Raw genomic sequence first — 23,390 nt, 5'->3', positions numbered from 1 at the left:
CCCGTGCGCAGGAACGCCAGCGCTGCCGCCGAGCCCTCGCCGTCCCCCGGCGCTCCCGGCTCCAGGGTGGGCGCCCAGGAGGATGCGGGGGCCGGGGACCATCCCGTGAGCACGGCGATGTGCGCCAGCACCGCGTGGAAGCCCCAGAGCAGCGGCCACCGGCACGGCCCCATGGCTGGGGCTCAGCGGAGCCCCCCGGCCCCCGGCGGCCCCCCCGACCGGCCCGGGGGGCTCATGGCGGGCAGGGACCCCGAGCTGCCCGGAGCCGGCCCCGCGCTCTGCCGCCCGTTCTCCTCCCTCGGCGATGCCGGAGCAGACGTCACCGGCTCCAAACGCTGTTCAGCGGCTGGCGCTGCCCGGAGCCCCCCCGCCCGCCCCCGCGCTCCCGCACGGGCGGCAGCGCTGCCCGGAGCCCCCCGACCTGAGCGCCGAGGGGATCCCGCACCGAGCCCCGAGGGGACCCCCGCGCCCCGGCCCCTCGGGCTGGCCGTGATGCAAGCGCATCCTGATGGGAAGCCATGGCAACGGGAACGGGAATTTTCCTGCCCGTATCCCCCTCCCCGCGGCCCCTCGGCGGCCGGGGGGAACAGCGCGCCCGCGGCGTCCCCCAATCCCGCAGTGCCCAGCCCCCCCTGGGCCATGGGGTGGGAATGGGGGGGGTGGCATCCATGCGGGGGTGTCCCTGTGGGGCTGGGGGTGGTGGGTGCGGGCTGGGGGTGGGCACGAGCAGGATCTGAAGCCCACCCCCCAAGTGTGATGTCCTGTGCAGCAGACCCGCGGTGCAGAGGGGAAACTGAAGCACGGGAGGGTGCTCAGCTTTCCCGCTCTGCCCTCAAGCAACGATGACCTTCCCCTTCCCCAGCCCGCGGGGAGGTGTGGGGAGAGCCGGTCCCCGTCCCCTCTGCTCCGGTTGGGACGCGCTGCCTGCGAGAACCGGGCGAGAGCCGCGCAGGGCTCGCGGTATGAAGCGCCGCCGGCCCGTGCCTCAGTTTCCCCCACCACACCCCCCGGTCCCGGCGTGGGGGACGAGTCCGCTGGGTCGCGGCTGGAGCTGCGTGTCCAGGAACTGTCCCCCGGCCCCACCATCAGTGACCCCTCTGTCCCCGCGGGTGCCGGTGCCGCCGGTGGGTGCCGGGGTTCGGAACCGGTGCCGCCCGGGGGCTCGGAGCGGGTCCCGCCCGTGGGTGCCGGTGAGTGCGGGGGCTCGGAGCGGGTCCCCCCGTGGGTGCAGGGGCTCGGAGCGGGTCCCGGTGCTCGGAGCGGGTCCCGCCCGTGGGTGCCGGAGCCACCCTTGGGTGCCGTGTCACCGGCGCGTGCGGGAGCTCGGAGCGGCTCCCGGTGCTCGGAGCGTGTCCCCGCGGGTCCCCGTGGCCCCTCCACTCGCGGTCGGGGGGCTCGGGGGCGCGGCCTCCGCACCGGGGCGGGACCATAACCACCGGGAGAGGCGGGACCGGCACCGGGGGGCGCGGCCAGCGGCGGAAGCGCGGGGGCGGGGCGCTGGCGGCGGCGGCGGCGGCGGCGGCGTGGGGGGGGGGCGCCGCGGCCGTGCGAGGGCGGCGGCGGCGGCCGCCGGTCCCGGTGCGGTCCCGGTCCCCGCGGGCCATGCGGCGGCCGTAGCCATGCAGCGCGACGGGGATGCGGCGGCGGCCGCCGCGGCCTCGTACCGGGTGCTCAGCCGGCTGCTGGGCTATGGCACCGGGCCGGAGGCGGGCGCGGCGGGCGGCGCCGGTGCCGGTACCGGCGCGGCGGGCGCGGGGCCCGGCGGCGGGGGGCGGCTGCCGGGGGCCGGGCCGGGGCTGCGCAGCCCGCGGCCGCAGCTGATGGTTTTCCGCAACGCGGCGGCCGAGGGCCGGCCCGGCTCGGACTGCGGCCCGGCGGCGGCGGCGGCGGCGGGCGGGGGGGGTCCCGGGGGGCGGCGGGGCCGAGCTGTGCCCGCGGCACCGCTGCGCGCTGGAGCCCAAAGCGGCGGCGGTCTGGGGAGCGGCGGCGCAGAGCGGGCTGGAGCTGCAGCTGGCGGCGCTGGGGCTGCGCCCGCCGGGGCTGGGGGCGAAGGGGGGCGGCGGGCGCGGCGGGCACCCCCTGCCCGTGCCTCGGGCCGCCCGCCGGGGAGGAAACCAGCGATGCGCTGCTGGTGCTCGAGGCGCTGGAGCCCGACGAGGGTGGCAGCGGCTCCGAGGACGAGCCGGGGTCCCCCGGGCGCGGGGCCGCCCGCGCCGCCGGCAGAGCAGCAGCGGCCCCCGGCCCCGCTCCGCCGCCCGCGGGCGCGGGCACCGGCACCGGCCCCGGCGGCAGGAAGGGCTCGCTCCGCATCCGCCTCAGCCGCCTCTTCCGCACCAAGAGCTGCAGCGGCGGCTCGGCCACCGGGGACGCCGCCAGCGCCGCCGCCTCGGCCGGGAGCCTCACGGATGTGTGCGGGGCCCGCGGCCGGGAGCAGGAGCCGGGCAGGTACGGGGGGCACCGGGGGGTGGGATGCGGGCACCGCGGGGTGCGGGCCGTGTCCCCGTGGCCGGGGTGCCCGGGGGCCGTGCTGGGATGCTCTGCTGGAGGGGGACGCGAGGCACCGGGGCCACCCCGCGCAGCGGGTCCGGGTTGGGATCGACCTCTCGGAGCGGCTGCCGAGGCCTCGTTGCTCGCACGGGGACACCGGAGCCCGGGAGAGGCTGGCCGAGCAGGGTCGCGCTGATCCAGGCCTGCATCCCTAACGAGGATGGCGGAAAAACCTCTGGGAGCAGGACCGGGAGCAGGGCTTGGAGCATCAGTCCCGCGAGGAGCGGCTTGGGGGGCTCAGCGTGGGGAAAAGGGGGCTCGGGGGGGACCTTTTTGCTCTCCAAATTCCTGACAGGGGAGTGCAGCCGGGTGAGGGTCGGGCTGTGCTCCCAGGGAACCAGGGATGGGATGACTCCAGTTGTGCCCAGCGGAGGTTTAGGTTGGATTTTAAGGTGGAGAATGTGGTCAGGCACTGGCACAGGCTGCCCATGGAAGTGGTGGAATCGCCATCCCTGGAACTGTTCAGGAAGTGCGTGGATGTGGCACTTGGGGACGTGGGCGAGTGGAAGGTTGGACTCGCCGATCTTGGAGGGCTTTCCCAGTTTCTGTAATTCCGTGGCCGATGAGGTGACGGCTGGCCCGGGGTGCTGCGGGTGCCGGGGAAGCGCTGTCCCCTCTGGTGACACTGTGCTGTCCCCAAGGGACTGGCGTTCCCTGTCACCTCCCGTGTGCTGCAGGGTGGTTCCTCGAGGCTCTGGAGGTGGTGGGTGCTGCTGCGGGGGCTCAGCTCTCCCTCCCGGTGCTCTCCCATGCAGGAGGAATAGTCGGCTGGGATGGGGGATAAATCCCGGGATTTCTTGGTCTGGGGTCCCACGTGTCCCCCCTGTTCCCCATCCCTGTTCCATCGGCTCCTGCTGCTCCAGCGGGACAGCAGCTGCTCGGTACCGCCTGTGGATGGTCCAGGGCTGCTCTGTCCCTGCTTCCCAGGCTCCTGGAACCGCTTCCCGTGACATTCCCGACAGCAGAGCCGGGATTTCTCCAGGAGAAGGCCAAGGCCTGAGCAGCAGGAAATAATGGGATGGATTCAGTGTCCCGGCTCGGCCCATTCCCTGCGGGGTTCACGAACCCTCCGCGGGGATTTTTGGGGTGTGTTGGATGAGCAGGAAGCTTTTCTCCAGGCTGGAGCTGCTGACCCGGGGTCAGGCGTCACCTGCAGCCCTGGCGTGTGGGGACAGAGCCCGCTGGCTGCCCGAGGAGGCCAAAATTACCCCAAAATGAGCTGTCCTTTGAAGCAGGGGGTGGGGCAGGAGCCGGCAGCTCCCAGCCCCGCAGCTGAGCAGGTGCTGCGGCCTCTCTGGAGCTCCTGCGGGCCCGAGGAGCCTCCCTGGGCACGTGGGGAGCTGGAGCGGCCTCAGAGGTGGTGGCTCCTTGCCCACAAATGACTCAACGGGCCCCAGACGGTGCCTGGAACAGACGGAAAGCTCTGCTAATGGGACTGGGGTTGTTCCAGCAGGCCTGGGACCTCCCAGGGCTGGGGTCGGGTGGTGGAGAGGGTCGGGAGTGGGGAAACGCCTGGGTCACTTTGGTGGTCACTTTGGCGGTCACTTTGGCGGTCACTTCGATGGTCACTCCTCATGCAGCTCCTCTCACGAATTAGGTGTCTCTCTAGCAGAGGTTCCTTCGAGGTGCTCGATGCAGCAACTCCTGGGGGTCAGACAGGACTTTGCTGCTTCCAGGAATCCCACCCTGGTGCTGGGGGATGGGTCATTAATGGTCATTAATGGTCCTTTTTCCTCCCGTCCTGGTGGGATGATGGTGATGATGATGGTGATGAACCAGGGCCTTTCCTACGTTCTGCTGGGAGCTGGAGGTTCTCCCAGGACCTGTGGCTCCCATGGATATGGGATGGGTCTGGTGGTCACTGTGAATCCAAGGGTCTGGTGGTCATCATGAGTCCAAGGATCTGATGGTCACCATGAATCCATGGATCTGATGATCACCATGAATCCAAGGGTCGGGTGGTCACCATGAATCCATGGATCTGGTGGTCATCATGAATCCATGGATCTGGTGGTCAGCATGGATCCAAGGGTCAGGTGGTCACCATGAATCCATGGATCTGGTGGTCATCATGAATCCATGGATCTGGTGGTCAGCATGGACCTGGTGGTCACCATGAGTCCAGCAGTCTGGTGGTCAGCATGGACCTGGTGGTCATCATGAGTCCAAGGGTCTGGTGGTCACCAAGGGTCTGGTGGTCACCATGACTCCAAGGTGGTCACTATGTGTCTGGCGATCACCAAGGATCTGGGGGTGCCAGCAGAGCTGGGGCTGTGATTTTGGGAGATCCGATATTTTTTTGGGATATTAGATTTTTTGGAGGGAAATCTGATCTTTTTTTTTTGGGAGGTCTGATTTTTTTTTTGAGAGATCTGATTTTTTTGAGAGATTTGATTTTTTTTTGGGGAGATCCGATATTTTTGGGGGAGATGTGATTTTTCTTTGGGAGATGTGATTTTTTTTTTTTTTTGGGAGATCCGATGAATTTTTGAGATGTTAGATTTTTTTGGGGGGCGGATGATTTGATATTTTTTTGGGAGAGCTGATATTTTTGGGGGATATTTGATTTTTTTTTTGGGAGATCCTATTTTTTTTGGGAGAGCTGATGTTTTTTGGGGAGGTCCGATATCTTTTTTGGGATACTTGTTTATTTTTTTTCCAGGAGATGTGATTTTTTTGGGGGGAGATTTGGTATTTTTTAAGGATGGCTGATATTACTCCAGAAGTGTCATTTTATGTGTGGCCGATAATTGGGTTATTTTTTCCATTATTATTATTATTATCATTATTATTATTATCATCATTATCATTGTCATTATTATTATCATTATTAATTACAATTAAATTTATAAACATTAAATAATAATAATTATTATCCCCCTTGTGGGCAGCCAAAAAAATCCACCCTCGAACCGGTGTGAGAGGCTGAAAATCCAAACAATTCCACACATTTCCATGGGAGTTTCCCAGGAAATCCTGGAATTCTTTCAGTTGGGAATTGTTTTTTGGTTCCTTGGCTCTGCCAAGATGATGATGTCGGTGGGGAGCTGTTGGTGGGGTTTTTTTTTTTTTTGGAGAAATAAGATTAAAAGTGGGAATAAAAGTGAAAAAAGGGGCTTTTTCTCACCTCCAGCGTGGATTGAAGGGCTGGGGCTGCCTCAGTTTACCAGGATTATCCAGACTTGGATCAATTCCTTGAGGCAGGAGCGAGCTGGACGGAGCGGGGCTGCCTCTGGCTTTGGTGTAGAACTGGTTGCTGATGCTGCTTTTCCTGGGAATTCCGGCGTTCCCGGGAATTCTGCTGCTCCTGGCTGCATTTGCAGCTGTTCCCACCCATTTTGGCCTCTCTGGGCTGAGCTTCCCCACCCTCCCCGTGCATTTTTGGGGTACTCCAGGCACAAACCCCAGCTTGCTGGGGGATCCAACCCCATTTCACCCCGGGAATCTGGCGATTCCTGATCCAGGGAAGCTGTGGAGCAGCTCCGTGGCTCTCTGGCACCTGCTCGGGGCTTCTTTCCAAAGGCTCCCTTCACTCCCTGCTCAGGGATTCGCTTTGGAGCAGGACAGAGCCCCAGCTCTTCCCAGTTCCCTGCACTGTTTAGACCCTGGGAGTTGGAAAAACACGTGGGTGGAGGGCCTGGGGAGGATGGAGAAGGGCACAGGGCTGGGATTTGGGGTCTCCTCATCTCCCCTCACCCCGTTTTCCCCGTTTTTTTCCCCCCCCACAGGAAACACAGACTGACGAGAACCCAAAGTGCCTTTTCCCGGTTGTGTTCAGCCCGCTCTTCACAGGTGAGGATTTGGGGCCGGGGGAGGAAGTGAGGGATTTGTGGAATTCCGGGGGAGGGTTTTTCCCATTTTGCCAAGCTCCTGTGGGATCCCAAGTCAGGATCTCTGGGTTGTCTCTCGCTCCTGCCTGGCCTCAGACCCGAAAAGGAGATGCCCAAGGAGAGGGGCCTGGGCCTAAAACACCGGGGACAGGGCCTTAGGCCCAAGGAAAAGGCCTAAACCCCGCAGGAGAAGGGTCTTAACACACCAGGAAAGGGTCTAAGCCAAAGGAAAGGGGTCTAAAACACCAGAAAAGGGGTCTAAACTGAAGGAGAAGGGTCTGAGACCCCAGGAGAAGGTTCTAAGCCCAAAACGAGAGGTCTAAAATATCAGGGAGAGGATCTAAACCTGAGGAGAGGGGTCTGGAACCCCAGGAGAGGATCTAAACCCGAGGAGAGGGGTCTGGAACCCCAGGAGAGGATCCCACCTTTCCCCCACAGAATTCCCGCCTTTTTCCCCCACAGAATTCCACCTTTTTCCCCTCACGGAATTCCTACCTTTTTCCCCCACAGAATTCCCGCCTTTTCCCCTCACGGAATTCCCACCTTTTTCCCTCACGGAATTCCCACCTTTTTCCCTCACGGAATCCCCACCTTTTCCCCCACAGAATTCCCGCCTTTTCCCCTCACGGAATTCCCACCTTTTTCCCTCACGGAATTCCCACCTTTTTCCTCACGGAATCCCCACCTTTTCCCCTCACAGAATTCCCCGCCTTTTTCCCCACAGAATTCCCGCCTTTTTTCACCCACAGAATTCCCACCTTTTCCCCTCACGGAATTCCACCTTTTTCCCTCACGGAATTCCCGCCTTTTCCCCCACGGAATTCCCGCCTTTTTCCCGCACAGAATTCCCACCTTTTCCCCTCACGGAATCCCCACCTTTTCCCCTCACAGAATTCCCGCCTTTTTCCCCACAGAATTCCCGCCCTTTTTCACCCACAGAATTCCCACCTTTTCCCCTCACGGAATTCCCGCCTTTTTCCCCCACAGAATTCCCACCTTTTTCCCACAGAATTCCCGCCTTTTTCCCGCACAGAATTCCCGCCTTTTTCCCCACAGAATTCCCGCCTTTTTCACCCACAGAATTCCCACCTTTTCCCCTCACGGAATTCCCGCCTTTTTCCCCACAGAATTCCCACCTTTTTCCCCACAGAATTCCCGCCTTTTTCCCGCACAGAATTCCCACCTTTTCCCCACAGAATTCCCACCTTTCCCCCGCCTCTGCCATCGCGGCTCTCACCGCGGCTTCTCCGCTTCCCTTTCCCGCAGGTGAGACGGTGTCGCTGGTGGACGTGGACATTTCCCAGCGAGGCCTCAGCAGCTCCCCTCACCCTCCGACGCCGCCGCCGCCGCCGCGACGAAGCCTCAGCCTGCTCGGTACCCGGCCCGGGAATCGCCCCTGGAGCCCCGGGAATGTGGGAATTGCCCCCGTGCCCTCCCCTGAGCCCCGCGCTTCGCCCTGCTCGCCCCTTCCCTGGCACAGGATTTCATGGGGAGCATCAGATTTTCCCTCGGGTCAGCCAGGAGGGGAGGGGGAGGTGCTGCTTTTGTGCCGTTCCTGCTGCTTTTGGGGTCTTTTCCCTGCTTTTTGTCCCCATTCCTGCTGCTTTTGGGGTATTTTCCTTGCTTTTGTCCCATTCCTGCTGCTTTTGGGGTCTTTTCCTTGTTTTTGTACCATTCCTGCTGCTTTTGGGGTCTTTTCCCTGCATTTTTACCATTCCCACTGCTTTTGGGAATTCCCCCCTGCTTTTTTACTATTCCTGCTGGTTTTGGGGTATTTTCCTTGTTTTTGTACCATTCCTGCTGCTTTTGGGAATTCCCCCCTGCTTTTGTACCATTCCTGCTGCTTTTGGGGTCTTTTCCGTCTTTTGTCCCATTCCTGCTGCTTTTGATGGAACTTTCCTCCCAATTTTGGGGTGTTTCCCCCAGTTTTGTACCATTCCTGCTGCTTTTGGGAATTTCCCCCTGCTTTTTCTGCATTCCTGCTGCTTTTGAGGGAACTTTCCTCCTGGTTTTGGGGTCTTTTCCCTGCTTTTTGTACCATTCCTTCCACTTTTGGGTTCTTTCCCTGTTTTTTTACCATTCCTGCTGTTTTGGGGTATTTTCCTTGTTTTTGTCCCCTTCCTGCTGCTTTTGGGGTCTTTCCCCTGCTTTTGTACCATTCCTGCTGTTTTTGAAGTCTTTTCCCTGCTTTTTTACCATTCCTGTTGCTTTTGAGGGAATTGTCCTCCTGGTTTTGGGGACTTTCCCCCTGGTTTTGTACCATTCCTTCCACTTTTGGGTTCTTTCCCTGCTTTTTTAGCATTCCTGCTGCTTTAGGATATTTCCCCCTACTTTTTGAGGACTTTCCCCCTGATTTTGTCCCATTCCTGCTGCTTTTGGGGTCTTTCCCCTGCTTTTTTACCATTCCTGCTGCTTTTGGAATCTCTTCCCCTGGTTTTGTCCCATTCCTGCTGCTTTTGGGTTCTTTTTCTCTGGTTTTGTACCATTCCTGCCACTGCTGGGGACTTTCTCATGCTTTTTTTACAATTCCTTCAACTTTTGGGGTCTTTTCCCTGCTTTTTTACCATTCCTGTTGCTTTTGAGGGGACTTTCCTCCTGGTTTTGGGGACTTTCCCCCTGATTTTGTCCCATTCCTGCTGCTTTTGGGGTCTTTCCCATGCTTTTTGTACCATTCCTTCCACTTTTGGGTTCTTTCCCTGCTTTTTTACCATTCCCACTGCTTTTGGGAATTCCCCCCTGCTTTTTTACCATTCCTGCTGTTTTGGGGTATTTTCCTTGTTTTTATACCATTCCCGCTGCTTTTGGGGTCTTTTCCCTGCTTTTTTACCATTCCTGCTGTTTTGGGGTATTTTCCTTGTTTTTATACCATTCCCGCTGCTTTTGGGGTCTTTCCCTGCTTTTTTACCATTCCTGCCACTTTTGGAATCTCTTCCCTGCTTTTTTACCATTCCTACTGCTTTTGAAGGAACTTTCCTCCTGTTTTTGGGGCCTTTCCCCCCGCTTTCGTACCATTCCTGCCACTTTTTGGCATCTTTCCCCCTGCTTTCCCTCTGCTTTTAGTGGATTTCCCCATTTTTTTTAGCATTCCTGCCCCTTTTGGGGGCACCACCAAGGCCGGATCCCTTCCCTGTTACCCCCAAAAATCCCGGCTGCTGCCCCAGGAGCCAGCCTGGGATGCTCCTCTGAGCAGGAGCAGCTCGGGATGGGGAAAACCCAGCTCCACATCCCAACTCCAGCAGCTGAAATCCCGGAATTCCAGGAATCCTGAAATCCCTGGTGCTGGAACAGGGATTCCCCTCCTCCAGCAACGCCCGAGCCGCTGCGAGCCCACGCCGGGAAGCCAGAGGAGGATGGAGAGTTTCAGTTTTAAGCTAGACTGAGCTTTTTCCAGCCTGATTTGAAAGCTTTGCTGGCTTTAAGTCAGGTTGCTTTAAGAGCTTTTCTGGCTTAAGTTAGACTGAGCTTTTAGCCCAATTTTAAGCTTTTCGGGCTTTAAGTTAGACTGAGCTTTCAGCCCAATTTAAAGCTTTTCTGGCTTTAAGTTAGACTGAGCTTTCAGCCCAATTTAAAGCTTTCCTGGTTTTAAGTTAGACTGAGCTTTTAGCTCCATTTAAAGCTTTTCTGGCTTTAAGTTAGGCTGAGCTTTTAGCTCCATTTTGAGCTTTCCTGGTTTTAAGTTAGACTGAGCTTTCAGCCCAATTTTGAGCTTTCCTGGCTTTAAGTTAGGCTGGCTTAAAGCACTTTCCTGGCTTTAAGTTAGGCTGGCTTAAAGCACTTTCCTGGCTTTAAGACTTTATGCCGTGACTTTCCCCAAGCACTTCAGGCTTTCCCCCTTTTTTTCCCCCCTTTTTTCCCCCCCTTTTTTTCCCCCCCTTTTTTTCCCCCCCTTTTTTTCCCCCCCTTTTTTTCCCCCCCCTTTTTTTCCCCCCCCTTTTTTTCCCCCCCTTTTTTTCCCCCCCCTTTTTTTCCCCCCCTTTTTTTCCCCCTTTCCCCCTTTCCCTTTAGGCTCCAGCAAATCCCATTTCTTGGACATAAACCCCCTCCAGCTCCTTTTAATTCACTTGAATTCACTTTCAAAGCCATTTCTGAGGCTTTTGCCCTCCGAGCTGTTGGGTGTTCGACTCCCCCGAGGTGTCCGTGACCCCACAACGGCGCAGTGCCGCTGGGAATTCCCACATTCCCCCTTTTCCAGGCTCTTTTCCCGGTTTTTCTGACCCTGTGTGGCCTCTGCTCTCTCCTAGATGATATCAGTGGGACGCTGCCTCCGTCCGTCCTTGTGGCTCCGATGGGCTCCTCCCTGCAGTCCTTCCCTCTTGCCTCCGCCTCCTCCGCCCCACGGCCCAGGTCGGCTGAGCTTGGGCAGCTCCTGGAATCTCCTTTTCCCTCCTGGAATCTCCTTTTTCCCTCCTGGAATCTCCTTTTTTCCCTCCTGGCATCTCCTTTTCCCTCCTGGCATCTCCTTTTCCCTCTTGGAATCTCCTTTTCACTCCTGAAATCTCCTTTTTCCCTCCTGGAATCTCCTTTTTCCCTCCTGGCATCTCCTTTTCCCTCCTCCCTCTTGGAATCTCCTTTTCACTCCTGAAATCTCCTTTTCCCTCCTGGAATCTCCTTTTTCCCTCCTGGAATCTCCTTTTTCCCTCCTGGAATCTCCTTTTCCCTCCTGGAATCTCCTTTTCCCTCCTGGCATCTCCTTTTCCCTCCTGAAATCTCCTTTTCCCTCCTGGAATCTCCTTTTCCCTCTTGGAATCTCCTTTTCCCTCTTGGAATCTCCTTTTTCCCTCCTGGAATCTCCTTTTCCCTCTTGGAATCTCCTTTTCCCTCTTGGAATCTCCTTTTTCCCTCCTGGAATCTCCTTTTTCCCTCCTGGAATCTCCTTTTCCCTCTTGGAATCTCCTTTTCACTCCTGAAATCTCCTTTTCCCTCCTGGAATCTCCTTTTCACTCCTGAAATCTCCTTTTCCCTCCTGGAATCTCCTTTTTCCCTCCTGGCATCTCCTTTTTCCCTCCTGGAATCTCCTTTTCCCTCCTGGCATCTCCTTTTTCCCTCCTGGAATCTCCTTTTCCCTCTTGGAATCTCCTTTTCATTCCTGAAATCTCCTTTTCCCTCCTGGAATCTCCTTTTCCCCTCCTGGCATCTCCTTTTCCCTCCTGGAATCTCCTTTTTCCCTCCTGGCATCTCCTTTTCCCTCCTGGAATCTCCTTTTCCCTCCTGGAATCTCCTTTTCCCTCTTGGAATCTCCTTTTCATTCCTGAAATCTCCTTTTCCCTCCTGGAATCTCCTTTTCCCCTCCTGGCATCTCCTTTTCCCTCCTGGAATCTCCTTTTTCCCTCCTGGCATCTCCTTTTCCCTCCTGGAATCTCCTTTTCCCTCCTGGAATCTCCTTTTCCCTCTTGGAATCTCCTTTTTCCCTCCTGGAATCTCCTTTTTCCCCTCCTGGAATCTCCTTTTTCCCTCCTGGAATCTCCTTTTCCCTCCTGGAATCTCCTTTTTCCCTCCTGGCATCTCCTTTTCCCTCCTGGAATCTCCTTTTCCCTCCTGGAATCTCCTTTTTTCCCTCCTGGAATCTCCTTTTCCCTCCTGGCATCTCCTTTTCCCTCCTGGCATCTCCTTTTCCTTCCTGAAATCTCCTTTTTCCCTCCTGCAATCTCCTTTTCCCTCCTGCAATCTCCTTTTCCCTCCTGGAATCTCCTTTTCCCTCTTGGAATCTCCTTTTCATTCCTGAAATCTCCTTTTCCCTCCTGGAATCTCCTTTTTTTGTCTCCTCCTGGCATCTCCTTTTTCCCTCCTGCAATCTCCTTTTCCCTCCTGGCATCTCCTTTTCCCTCCTGCAATCTCCTTTTCCCTCCTGGAATCTCCTTTTCCCTCCTGGAATCTCCTTTTTCCCTCCTGGCATCTCCTTTTCCCTCCTGCAATCTCCTTTTCCCTCCTGGCATCTCCTTTTCCCTCCTGAAATCTCCTTTTTTCCCTCCTGGAATCTCCTTTTCCCTCCTGAAATCTCCTTTTTTCCCTCCTGAAATCTCCTTTTTTCCCTCCTGGAATCTCCTTTTCCCTCCTGAAATCTCCTTTTTCCCTCCTGGAATCTCCACTTTTTGGTGGTTCTGGGTTTGTTTGTTTTTTTGGGGATGGGGGGGGATGGATTTTCCTGCTCTGCTCCGAGGTTTTTCCCTGTCCTGGAGGGTTCTGGTTCTGCTTTCCCGCGGTTTTGCTGAAGGAAGTTGCGCTTTTCCCTCGCTTTTCCCTGCTTCCTCCCGGCTTTATCCCGTTGGTGATGCCAGGGAAGAGCAGTGGGAGCAGAATTCCAGCCCCACACGCAGCCCCAGAGCTTTCCTGTGCCTTCCCCCTTCTGCTTCTGCTTTCCTACAGCCCCACAGGGCTTTTCCTGCCCCTTTTCCTGGGATTCCCATCCTTTCCTCTGGCCCCACGGGGCTTTTCCTGCCCCTTTTCCTGGGATTCCCATCCTTTCCTGTGGCCCCACAGGGCTTTTCCTGCCCCTTTTCCTGGGATTCCCATCCTTTCCTGTGGCCCCACGGGGCTTTTCCTTCCCCTTTTCCTGGGATTCCCATCCTTTCCTGTGGCCCCACGGGGCTTTTCCTGCCCCTTTTCCTGGGATTCCCATCCTTTCCTCCAGCCCCACAGGGCTTTTCCTGCCCCTTTTCCTGGGATTCCCATCCTTTCCTGTGGCCCCACGGGGCTTTTCCTACCCCTTTTCCTGGGATTCCCATCCTTTCCTCCAGCCCCACGGGGCTTTTCCTGCTCCTTCTCTGGGATTCCCATCCTCTCCTCCAGCCCCACAGGGCTTTTCCTGCCCCTTTTCCTGGGATTCCCATCCTTTCCTGTGGCCCCACAGGGCTTTTCCTGCCGTGCTTCCCGCTGTGTCCCTCTGCCGGACATTGGCCCTCCGTGGGTCAGCCCAGCGTCCTCGGCCTTCCCGGAGGGGCCGGGTGGCCGCCTGTGGGGGATGGTCCTGGGGGTGACAGTGACCCCGGCTGTCTCTGGGTGGGTGACAGTGACAGTGGCCCTGGGCTGTCTCTGGGTGGGTGACAGTGACAGTGACCCCGGCTGTCTCTGTGGGTGACAGTGACAGTGACAATGACCCTGGGCTGTCTCTGGGTGGGTGACGGTGCCAGTGACCCTGGGCTGTCTCTATGGGTGACAGTGGCCCTGGTGATGGCACTGGGCTGTGTCTGTGTGTGACAGTGACCCCGGGTGTCTCTGTGGGTGACTGTGACCACCACTGTCTGTAGGTGACAGTGACCGTGACAGTGACAGTGACGCCAGCTGTCTGTAGGTGACAGTGAACCTGCTGTCTGTGGGTGACAGTGACAATGACAGTGACAGTGACCCCGCTGTCTGTGGGTGACAGTGACAGTGACCCCGCTGTCTGTAGGTGACAGTGACAGTGACAATGGCAGTGACAGTGACCCCACTGTCTGTGTAGGTGACAGTGACAATGGCAGTGACCCCGCTGTCTGTAGGTGACAGTGACAATGACAGTGACAGTGACCCCTCTGTGTGTAGGTGACAGTGACAGTGACAATGGCAGTGACAATGACCCCGCTGTCTGTGGGTGACAGTGACAATGGCAGTGACCCCGCTGTCTCTGTAGGTGACAGTGACAGTGACAGTGACCCCGCTGTCTGTAGGTGACAGTGACAGTGACAATGGCAGTGACCCCGCTGTCTGTAGGTGACAGTGACAATGGCAGTGACAGTGACCCCGCTGTCTGTAGGTGACAGTGACAGTGACAATGGCAGTGACCCCGCTGTCTGTAGGTGACAGTGACAATGGCAGTGACAGTGACCCCGCTGTCTGTAGGTGACAGTGACAGTGACAATGGCAGTGACAGTGACCCTGCTGTCTCTGTAGGTGACAGTGACAGTGACCCCGCTGTCTGTAGGTGACAGTGACAATGGCAGTGACAGTGACCCCCGCTGTCTGTAGGTGACGACAGTGACCCCACTGTCTGTAGGTGACCATGACAGTGACAGTGACCCCGCTGTCTGTAGGTGACCATGACAGTGACAATGGCAGTGACAGTGACCCCGCTGTCTGTAGGTGACAGTGACAGTGACAATGGCAGTGACCCCGCTGTCTCTCCCCGCAGACGCCTTCCCCCGGGCCGTGCCCCTGCGGCCCCCCGAGGCCCCTGGCCAGCCGCCCCCCGCCGCACCTGCAGTGTCCCCTGGCCCGCCCCGACCCCAGCAGCTTCGCCGCCAGCCTGAGGGAGCTGGAGAAGGTACCGGGAGGGAAAATCCGCCCCCGCCGGGATTGGGATTGGGGTGGATCCTTCCCTTCATGGGCTTGGGAAAAGCCCTCCCGTCCTGCTCCTGGGGGATACGTGACAACGGGAAACGGCCTCAAGTTGTGCTGGGAGAGGTTTTGTTTGGATTTAGGGGAAATTTATCCCCTAAAAGGGTGGCCAGGAATTGGGAGAGGCAGCTCAGGGCAGTGCGGAGTTGCCATCCCTGGAGGGATTTAAAATCCGTGGGGATGTGGGTCAGTGGTGGCCTTGGCAGTGCTGGGGAATGGTTGGATTTGATGGTCCTAGAGGGCTTTTCCATGGTTTTTTTGGAATCCAGGAAAGAGTTTTGCTGTGCTGGGGGAGGTTTAGGGGAAATTTATTCCCTAAAAGGGCGCCCAGAGCAGTGCGGAGTCCCCATCCCTGGAGGGATTTAAAATCTGTGGGGATGTGGCACTTGGGGACGTGGGTCAGTGGTGGCCTCGGCAGTGCTGGGGAATGGTTGGATTTGATGGTCCTAGAGGGCTTTTCCATGGTTTTTTTGGAATCCAGGAAAGAGTTCTGCTGTGCTGGGGGAGGTTTTGTTTGGATTTAGGGGAAATTTATTCCCTAAAAGGGCGCCCAGAGCAGTGCGGAGTCCCCATCCCTGGAGGGATTTAAAAGGGATGTGACACTTGGGGACGTGGTGGCCTCGGCAGCGCAGGGGAATGGTTGGACTTGGTGATCCCAAAGGGCTTTTCCATGAGTTTGGAGTCCAGGAAAGCATTTTCTGTGCATGAAAGGAGGGGTCTGGATCTCCCGTGTCCCCTCATCCCGAAGAAACCCCAACCGCCCGCACCGGGCGCTTCCATCCGGCGAAATCCCACACCGGCAGCGAACGGCTCGGAGTTTGCCGATGGAATTCCCCGCATTCCCAGCCCTCCCTGACATCTCCCGCTCTTCCCTTCTCCCAGTGCGGATGGTACTGGGGCCCCATGAACTGGGAGGACGCCGAGATGAAGCTGAAGGGAAAACCCGACGGCTCCTTCCTGGTGCGGGACAGCTCCGACCCCCGCTACATCCTGAGCCTCAGCTTCCGCTCGCAGGGCATCACCCACCACACCCGGATGGAGCACTACAGAGGTGAGGGCATTCCCGGGATCAGGGAACCTCAGGGATACGGCTCCGAGCTCCAGGATGAGGGGAGGAGCAGCGAAATTCCCTCGGTTGTTTTGATGCCTTTCTGTGCTGGGTCCTAAAGTCCTGCTCACAGTCTCAGATCGTTGTTCCGGCCCCTCTGTAATTTGCCGGCAAAGAGAGGGGCAAAGCAAGATGTGTTCCAACCCAAGACTGCGAGTTTCAAGGTCTTTAGGGTCCCTTCGTGGTCGCCAGCAACTGATGCCTTTTCCTGGTGTACTAGTTTGAAAACAAACCAGTGGGAGGCACCAAGTCAGAATAACAATTTAATGGAAATTAAAGAAAAGGAGAAAAAGTAAAAGAAAACACTGGTTCAAACTGACAGAGTCAAGGTACAACCTAGGTCCCTGTTAGGCAGGGTGGTGGTTGCAGTCCTCTGAAGCGGTGATCCTGTAGAAAAAGAGTCTGCTCCTCCTCAGAAGGCCCAGTGGTGGCTGTGTAGCTCCTGTCCTCTGGAAATCCAGTGGAAAGGGTTGTCTCTGGTGGTCAGAGTCCCAGATTATATCCACGATGGGATGCTTGGTTCCTCCCTCTGGGTGGAGCATCTCACAATGGGGTAACGAGTCATGAGGCCAAGTGTTGATTAGGCTCATTAACAGAAGATAATCCGGAGGGAGTTATCTGGGAGTCATGCGGCAGGACAATGATGGGCCATTAACAGCAAGATAGTCTGGGGGGAGGAGGCAAGGAAACACTGCCCCACCTGATTTCAGCAGCTCCTGAGGATGGTGATAGAATACACTGCAACCCAGGACAGCTGGTCTTAAAATCAAGAGGCACACACGGTTAGAAGGGGAAAAGGGATTTTACCTTGGGATTTATTTTTAAGGATCCTTAGGTGCACACGTCCAGGTCATGTGCATCGAGATGCACCCCGCCGAGTCTTTCCCTGTGTCTGTCCCTCCCCCCAACACTGGATAGAACATTCTAGGTGTTACTAATTAGCAGATCTAGCAAAGATTCCCCAATGAGAGGCTCAAGTGAGCCCCCCTCCCCAAGGAGCCTTCCCCTGGATGGTTCTGTCTCGGTTTACAGAATGTGTTCTGGAGAGCACCTCGGGCTCTGGGGCACACTGATCCCCGGCTACGGAGCTTCTCAAATGTTGAGTCTCTGAGCTTGACAAACAAGGCCAAGAATGGAGGCAAAAAGCGCTGGGAATACAGAAGCTGTAAAAAAGGTAGAACAGGGGTATAAAAGAAGAGGCAAAAAATCTTCATGGCATCAGTTTGGGTTTTTTATTAAAAAAAGCCGCGCTCGGCTTCGGGGTTTGCGCCTCGAAACGCCGGAATAAAATGGGAATAAAGAGCTCCCGGTGCCTCGGGGAATGGGATTTTAGGGATGCTGAGGTGGGATGTGCAGCCTCTCCTGCTGGGAAGATTGCCCAGCGTTAATTCCGGGCAGTTTGGGAATTGAGGAGGGATTTTTCCCCTTATCCTGACTTCCAGGAACTCTCGCAGCTGCAGGAGCTGAGCTGAGCTGTCGGAGCAGGGAATTCCCGAGGGAATTGTTCCGTGGGTTCCCGAAGAGTGGGAGCAGGGAATGCTCAGAGCTCCAAGGTTCCAGGGAGCATTTGGGTGGCATTTTGGGAACTCCAGGAGTTGGATCTGTGATCCCTGTGGGTCCATTCCCGCTCAGGATATTCCAGGATTCTCCGAGCTCCCTGAGCCGGGTGCTCCCAATTTTCCCAGAGCTGGAACTGCCTCAGGACAGGGAATTTTTGGTCTCCGGGGATCTCCTGTGTCCCCCTCGCTGCGCAGGATTCTCTGCCTGGCGCTGCTTTTCCTGCAGCACCGTGGGAATTCCCACCTGGAAAAACCCCTGAGGGAGCCTGAAAGATTGGGAAGGAGAGAAACTCCCCCACCTGTGGGTTTGGGTAGATGAGAGGTGGGGGAAAAAAGAGAATTCCCACCTTTTTTTTCGGGAATTGTGTGGCTGTGCTTTGTCCTTTCGAGGGCTCATCCAGCTCCAAGATTCCCAGGAATGTGGGATTTTCCTGCTTTTTCCTCCTGTTCCACAGGGGTGGCTTTGCTCCCAAACCAGCCCCTGGGAAGGGATTTTGTTTTCCCAGTGAATCCCACAGCTGGATCTGGGCACTGCTCCTCTCTTCCTTCTGGAATGCTGCTTTTCCAGGAATTCCCTGACTTCTGTTTCCTCCTCAGGATTTATCCCGGTTTCTGGGGGTGTTTTCCAAGCTCTCCCCATCCTCCTGCAGGTCAGTGGAGGTCACAGAACCCCCCTGGAATTCCAGCCTGGCTCCATCCTCACCGGAGCCTTCGTTTTCCTGTTTTCCAGCCCTTTGGGACAGCGCTTCCCTGCTTTCTGCTGGAAAATCCCCGGATTTCGGGCAAATAAAGGGGGGGATAAAACACAGAAAACCTCAAGCTGCACCAGGAGAGGTTTAGGTTGGAATTTAGGGAAAATTTATTCGTGGGAAGCGTGCTCGGGCATCGGAACATGGAATTGTCCCTGGGATTGTCCAAAAACCACAGGGATGTGGCACTCGGGAACACGGTGACACGGCACAGGGGATGGCCGGAATCTTCTGGGCGTCTTTCCTAGGGAATTCCCGGATTTTGGCACAGGCAGGGGTGTCCAGACTGGTCTGACTGGAATCTTCCAGAGATTTTTCCGAAGGAATTCCCAGATTTTGGCACAGGTAGGGGTGTCCGGACTGGTCTGGCTGGAATCTTCCAGAGATTTTCCCTAAGAGTTCCCAGATTTTGGGGCGGGCAGGGCTGTCCAGACTGGTCTGGCTGGAATCTTCCGGGGGTCTTTCCTAGAGAATTCCCAGATTTTGGGGCGGGCAGGGGTGTCCGGACTGGTCTGGCTGGAATCTTCCGGAGCTTTTTCCTAAGGAATTCCCAGATTTTGGCACAGGCAGGGCTGTCCAGACTGGTCTGGCTGGAATCTTCCGGAGATGTTTCCTAGAGAATTCCCAGATTTTGGCGTGGGCAGGGGGTGTCCAGACTGGTCTGGCTGGAATCTTCCAGAGCTTTTTTCCTAAGGAATTCCCAGATTTTGGGGCGGGCAGGGGTGTCTGGACTGGTCTGGCTGGAATCTTCCGGGGGTCTTTCCTAGAGAATTCCCAGATTTTGGCACGGGCAGGGGTATCCAGACTGGTCTGGCTGGAATCTTCCGGAGCTTTTTCCTAAGGAATTCCCAGATTTTGGTGTGTCCGGACTGGTCTGGCTGGAATCTTCTGGAGCTTTTTCCTAAGGAATTCCCGGATTTTGGCACGGGCAGGGCTGTCCGGACTGCTCGGACTGAGCTGTGTCCCGCTGGGAGCGCTGGCTCCGCCTGTGCCCAGCTCCGGTTCCATCCTGGGCGCGTCGGGTGACAGCGCCGGGGCCGAAGCGCCCCACGTGATGAGCCGGGCCCTAATTAACGATCCCTTTAATGAAGGAGCAGCAACGCGAAGCTGCTCCCGTGGAAAACGATCCCTGGGTGTCGTGGTTTGGTCCAAAATGCTCATTCCTGTTTACCTTCTGTGAGATAAGAATGAGGAGAAACGCAAAGCAGGCACCAAACTTGAAAGAATAGAAAGAAGTTTATTAACAGACCTAAAAGAGGGAAAAAAAATTACAGCACACCTTGAGAACTCTCCTCCTTCTGCCACCTTCCTCCCTTCTCCCACTGACGATGGAAAAAGACAACCCTGGAGATGTTCAGTCTGTTACCACTTCCAGAATAACCTTGGTCAGTCCATTTAGGAAGAGAAGTCTCTTCTTGCTCATGCTATGAGAACATTATCACAGCGAGACAGCCGCCCACTTCCAAATATTGTTCAGTCCATTTAGGAAGAGGAGTCTCTCTGCTCGCATGTGAGTCCCTTCCCCCGACTTGCAGCTTGTTCAAGGTCACACACAGATAGCAATTGGTTTTCCCGCGTTCGAGGGTCCACTCTTGAAGTTTTTTGGGGTACAATTTTAAGGTTGAGCCGTTCAGAAACAAAAACAGAGGCCCTTCTCCTTCCCTGGTGGCAAAGGGTCTTCATCATCTTCATCGTTAGGACTATCTCTGGGAGCATCTCTAGGAACTGAGGTTTCTCCTTTCCTGTTTGGAGCAAAAGTCCTCATCAGGTCCATCTCTAGGAACTTTCTCCTTTCCCATTTGGAGCAAAAGTCCTCATTTGGTCCATCTCTAGGGACTGAGGTTTTTTCCTTTCCTATTTGGAGCAAAAGTCCTCATCAGGTCCATCTCTAGGAACTTTCTCCTTTCCCATTTGGAGCCAAAGTCCTCATCAGGTCCATCTCTCCCTGTCCAAACTTCTCACGAAATTACAGCTGCGGCAGCATCTGCCTATCTCAGCTTTTGCTCACAGCTTGAACACTCCACCCCCCAGATCTTCATGGAATTACCACGGGATACTCTGATATATCATAGCTTCACAACAGAATTTCAGCTTTAAGCATCTCCTCTCTCTCTTCCCTCAGGTTTCCAGCTCCTCACAGCACTAAAAGGGTCAATCTCACCTCGGCCTTGCAGCTTTGCAGCTGGAATGTTGAATTTTCTTATCGGAGAGCGGGGAGAGCCGAGCCGCTCCGGCTGCCCACGGCAAGGCAGGGCGGGGTTCTGCGGGTGGAACAGGGCCCGTCGGCTCCAGGATGGCCGTGGCCCACTGGCCCCCACACGGGGCCCGTAGCCACCTGTCCCGGCACCAGAAACGAGACAGAGCTGGGGGGGGTTTGTCTATTCTTAAATGTGCATCACAGAGGGGTCACAATTCACAATTTTAAGTGGATTAAAGAATTGTCCGTATTCAACCTGGCCGCTGCTAGGTCCTGTCAGGTCCCAGAGGAAGCTGTGAGCACCCCTTGGCAAGGACATCCCTTCCAGGACTGTGCTTGCTGACCCATGGCACCGGGAAACGCCGGCGGCCGGGGTCACCTTCCTTTGGGAATGTTGGGATGGAGCGGGGACGCTGCTGAGGAATGTTGGAAAAGTGGATTTTGGTCCCCAAAAGTGGATTTTGGTCCCCAGAGCCCTTGGGGTCACCCCCCCAGTGCCGCTGTCCCGCCTCATCCCGGCTCCGCCAGGAGCCGTTCCGGGATCGCCGGATTTGTCACGGTGCTGTCGCTTCCGTGATGCTGCTTTCCCAAAAATTCCCGGGCCTGGGATAACGGGAATGACGTCCCTGTGCTCTCTCGGAAGGGACCTTCAGCCTCTGGTGCCACCCCAAGTTCGAGGACCGCTGCCAGTCCGTGGTGGAGTTCATCAAGAGGGCCATCATGCACTCCAAAAACGGGAAGTTCCTCTACTTCCTGCGATCCAGGGTTCCAGGTGAGCCCGGGAGTGGGTTTTCCCTGGGATCCAGAATTCTGGGACTGGTTTTTTTTCTGGAATCTGGGGTTCTGGGAATCGGTTTTTCCCTGGGATCCAGAGTTCTGGGAATGGTTTTTCCCCAAGATCTGGGGTTCTGGGTTTTATTCTGGAATCCGGGGTTCTGGGAATGGTTTTTCCCTGGGATCTGGGGTTCTGGGAATGGTTTTTTTCTGGAATCTGGGGTTCTGGGAATAGGTTTTTCCCTGGGATCTGGGGTTCTGGGAATGGTTTTTTTCTGGAATCTGGGGTTCTGGGAATCGGTTTTTCCCTGGGATCCAGAGTTCTGGGAATGGTTTTTCCCCAAGATCTGGGGTTCTGGGTTTTATTCTGGAATCCGGGGTTCTGGGAATGGTTTTTCCCTGGGATCTGGGGTTCTGGGAATGGTTTTTTTCTGGAATCTGGGGTTCTGGGAATAGGTTTTTCCCTGGGATCTGGGGTTCTGGGAATGGTTTTTTTCTGGAATCTAGGGTTCTGGGAATGGGTTTCCCTGGGATCTGGGGTTCTGGGAATGGTTTTTTTCCTTGGGATCCAGAATTCTGGGAATGGGTTTTCCCCAGGATTTGGGGTTCTGGGAATGGGTTTTCCCTGGGATCCAGCGTTCCGGGAATGGGTTTTTCCCTGGGATCCAGAATTCTGGGAATGCTTTTTTTCTGGAATCCAGGGTTCCAGGTGAGCCTGGGAATGTTTTTTCCTCCAGTTGAGCCTGGTTTTTTCTGGGAATGGGATTTTCCTAGGATCCAGAATTCTGGGAATGGTTTTCCCCCAGGATTTGGGGTTCTGGGAGTGGTTTTCCCCTGGGATCCAGAATTCTGGGAATGGTTTTTCCCCGGGATCTGGGGTTCTGCGAATGGGTTTCCCTGGGATCCAGAATTCTGCGAATGGGTTTCCCTGGGATCCAGAGTTCTGGGAATGGTTTTTCCCCAAGATCTGGGGTTCTGGGTTTTATTCTGGAATCCAGGGTTCTGGGAATGGTTTTCCCCCGGGATTTGGGGTTCTGGGAATGGGTTTTTCCCTGGGATCCAGAATTCTGGGAATGGTTTTTCCCCAGGATTTGGGGTTCCAGGAATGGTTTTTTTTCTGGGATCCAGGGTTCTGGGAATGTTTTTTTCCTGGGATCGAGAATTCTGGGAATGTTTTTTTTCTGGGATCCAGGGTTCCAGGTGAGCCTGGGAATGTTTTTTCCTCCAGTTGAGCCTGGTTTTTTTCTGGGAATGGGTTTTTCCCCAGGATCTGGGGTTCCGGGAATGGTTTTTCCCTGGAATCCGGGGTTCTGGGAATGGGTTTTTTCTGGGAACCAGGGTTCCAGGAATGGTTTTTTCTGGGATCCAGGGTTCTGGGAATGGGTTTTTCCCACCATCCAGGCTTCCAGGTGGGCTCGAGTTTTGCCCTAAACTTCCAGGCAGGAGGAGGGTTTGGGATGGGGGGATTTGATCCCTCCCAGCCCTGGGGGATGTTCCCTGCCTGGGGAATGGCTGGAGCTTGGGAATGTCCAAATTCCCTGGATTTTGAACGCCTTGGAATCCCCTCAGCCCCTTGAAGGGATGTGCAGGGCAGGGCCTGGCCGTGCCTCCTCCCTCCTCCTTCTGCATCCCTAAAAACCCCACTGCTGCCCAAAGGGATCGTTCATCCGCTGGCTCGGAGCTCGGTTTTCCCTGGATCTGCTTTTCCAGCCCCCTCCAAACCCCCTCGGCAGAAATGCCCCTCAAAAAACCCCCTCCTCCAAAACCCCTCTGCAAAAACACCATCCCCTTCCTCCAAAATCCCCTTCCTCCAAAATCCCCTTCCTCCAAAATCCCCTCCTCAAAAATCCACCTTCAAAACCCCTCCTCAAAACCCCCTCTGCAAAAACCCATCCCCTGAACCCCCTCCTCAAAAACCACACCTCAAAAACCCCTCTGCAAAAACCCCTTCCTCCAAATCCCACCCCAAGCCCCCTCCTCAAAAACCCTCCTCAAAAACCCCTCTGCAGAAACCCGTCCCCTAAACCCCTCCCCAAAAACCCTGCCTCAAAAACCCCCTCCTCAAATCCCCTTCCTCAAATCCCACCCCCAAACCCCCTCCTAAAAAACCCTCCTCAAAAACCCATCCCCCAAACCCCCTCCTCAAAATCCACCCCCAAACCCCCTCCTCCAAAATCCTCCTCAAAACCCCCACCTCAAAAACCTCCTCCCCCAAATCCCCTCCTCAAACCCCACTTCCAAACCCCCTCCTCCAAACCCCCTCCTCCAAAATCCCTCCTCCAAAATCCCCTCCTCCAAAATCCCACCCCAAAACCC

The 23,390-nt window shown here is 56.3% G+C and overlaps 2 protein-coding genes across 2 annotated transcripts in view; both read left to right on the top strand.

The window, feature by feature from the left end:
• Positions 1 to 117: 117 nt before the first annotated feature.
• Positions 118 to 1,617, top strand: LOC125334799 (basic salivary proline-rich protein 1-like). The gene is made up of 3 exons (XM_048321985.1): positions 118 to 644; positions 838 to 1,190; positions 1,232 to 1,617. Exons 1-3 carry the CDS (start codon positions 118 to 120, stop codon positions 1,615 to 1,617), a joined length of 1,266 nt encoding a protein of 421 aa, XP_048177942.1.
• SOCS7 (suppressor of cytokine signaling 7) overlaps positions 1,556 to 23,390 on the top strand; it is a 27,716-nt gene continuing 5,881 nt past the window's right edge. Inside the window, 12 exon segments of the mRNA XM_048318520.1 lie at positions 1,556 to 1,904; positions 1,906 to 2,079; positions 2,081 to 2,445; positions 6,276 to 6,307; positions 6,310 to 6,339; positions 7,644 to 7,751; positions 10,619 to 10,689; positions 10,691 to 10,721; positions 14,482 to 14,519; positions 14,521 to 14,613; positions 15,570 to 15,738; positions 20,944 to 21,072. Of these exon segments, the coding sequence (XP_048174477.1) occupies positions 1,620 to 1,904; positions 1,906 to 2,079; positions 2,081 to 2,445; positions 6,276 to 6,307; positions 6,310 to 6,339; positions 7,644 to 7,751; positions 10,619 to 10,689; positions 10,691 to 10,721; positions 14,482 to 14,519; positions 14,521 to 14,613; positions 15,570 to 15,738; positions 20,944 to 21,072 (1,525 nt within the window). The 5' untranslated portion in view covers positions 1,556 to 1,619.

This window comes from Corvus hawaiiensis, chromosome 1 (assembly GCF_020740725.1).
Source record: "Corvus hawaiiensis isolate bCorHaw1 chromosome 1, bCorHaw1.pri.cur, whole genome shotgun sequence".
Classification (NCBI taxonomy): Eukaryota; Metazoa; Chordata; class Aves; order Passeriformes; family Corvidae; genus Corvus; species Corvus hawaiiensis.
The sequence above is the reverse complement of the archived record's forward strand: the minus strand, read 5'-3'. Positions and strand labels throughout refer to the sequence as shown.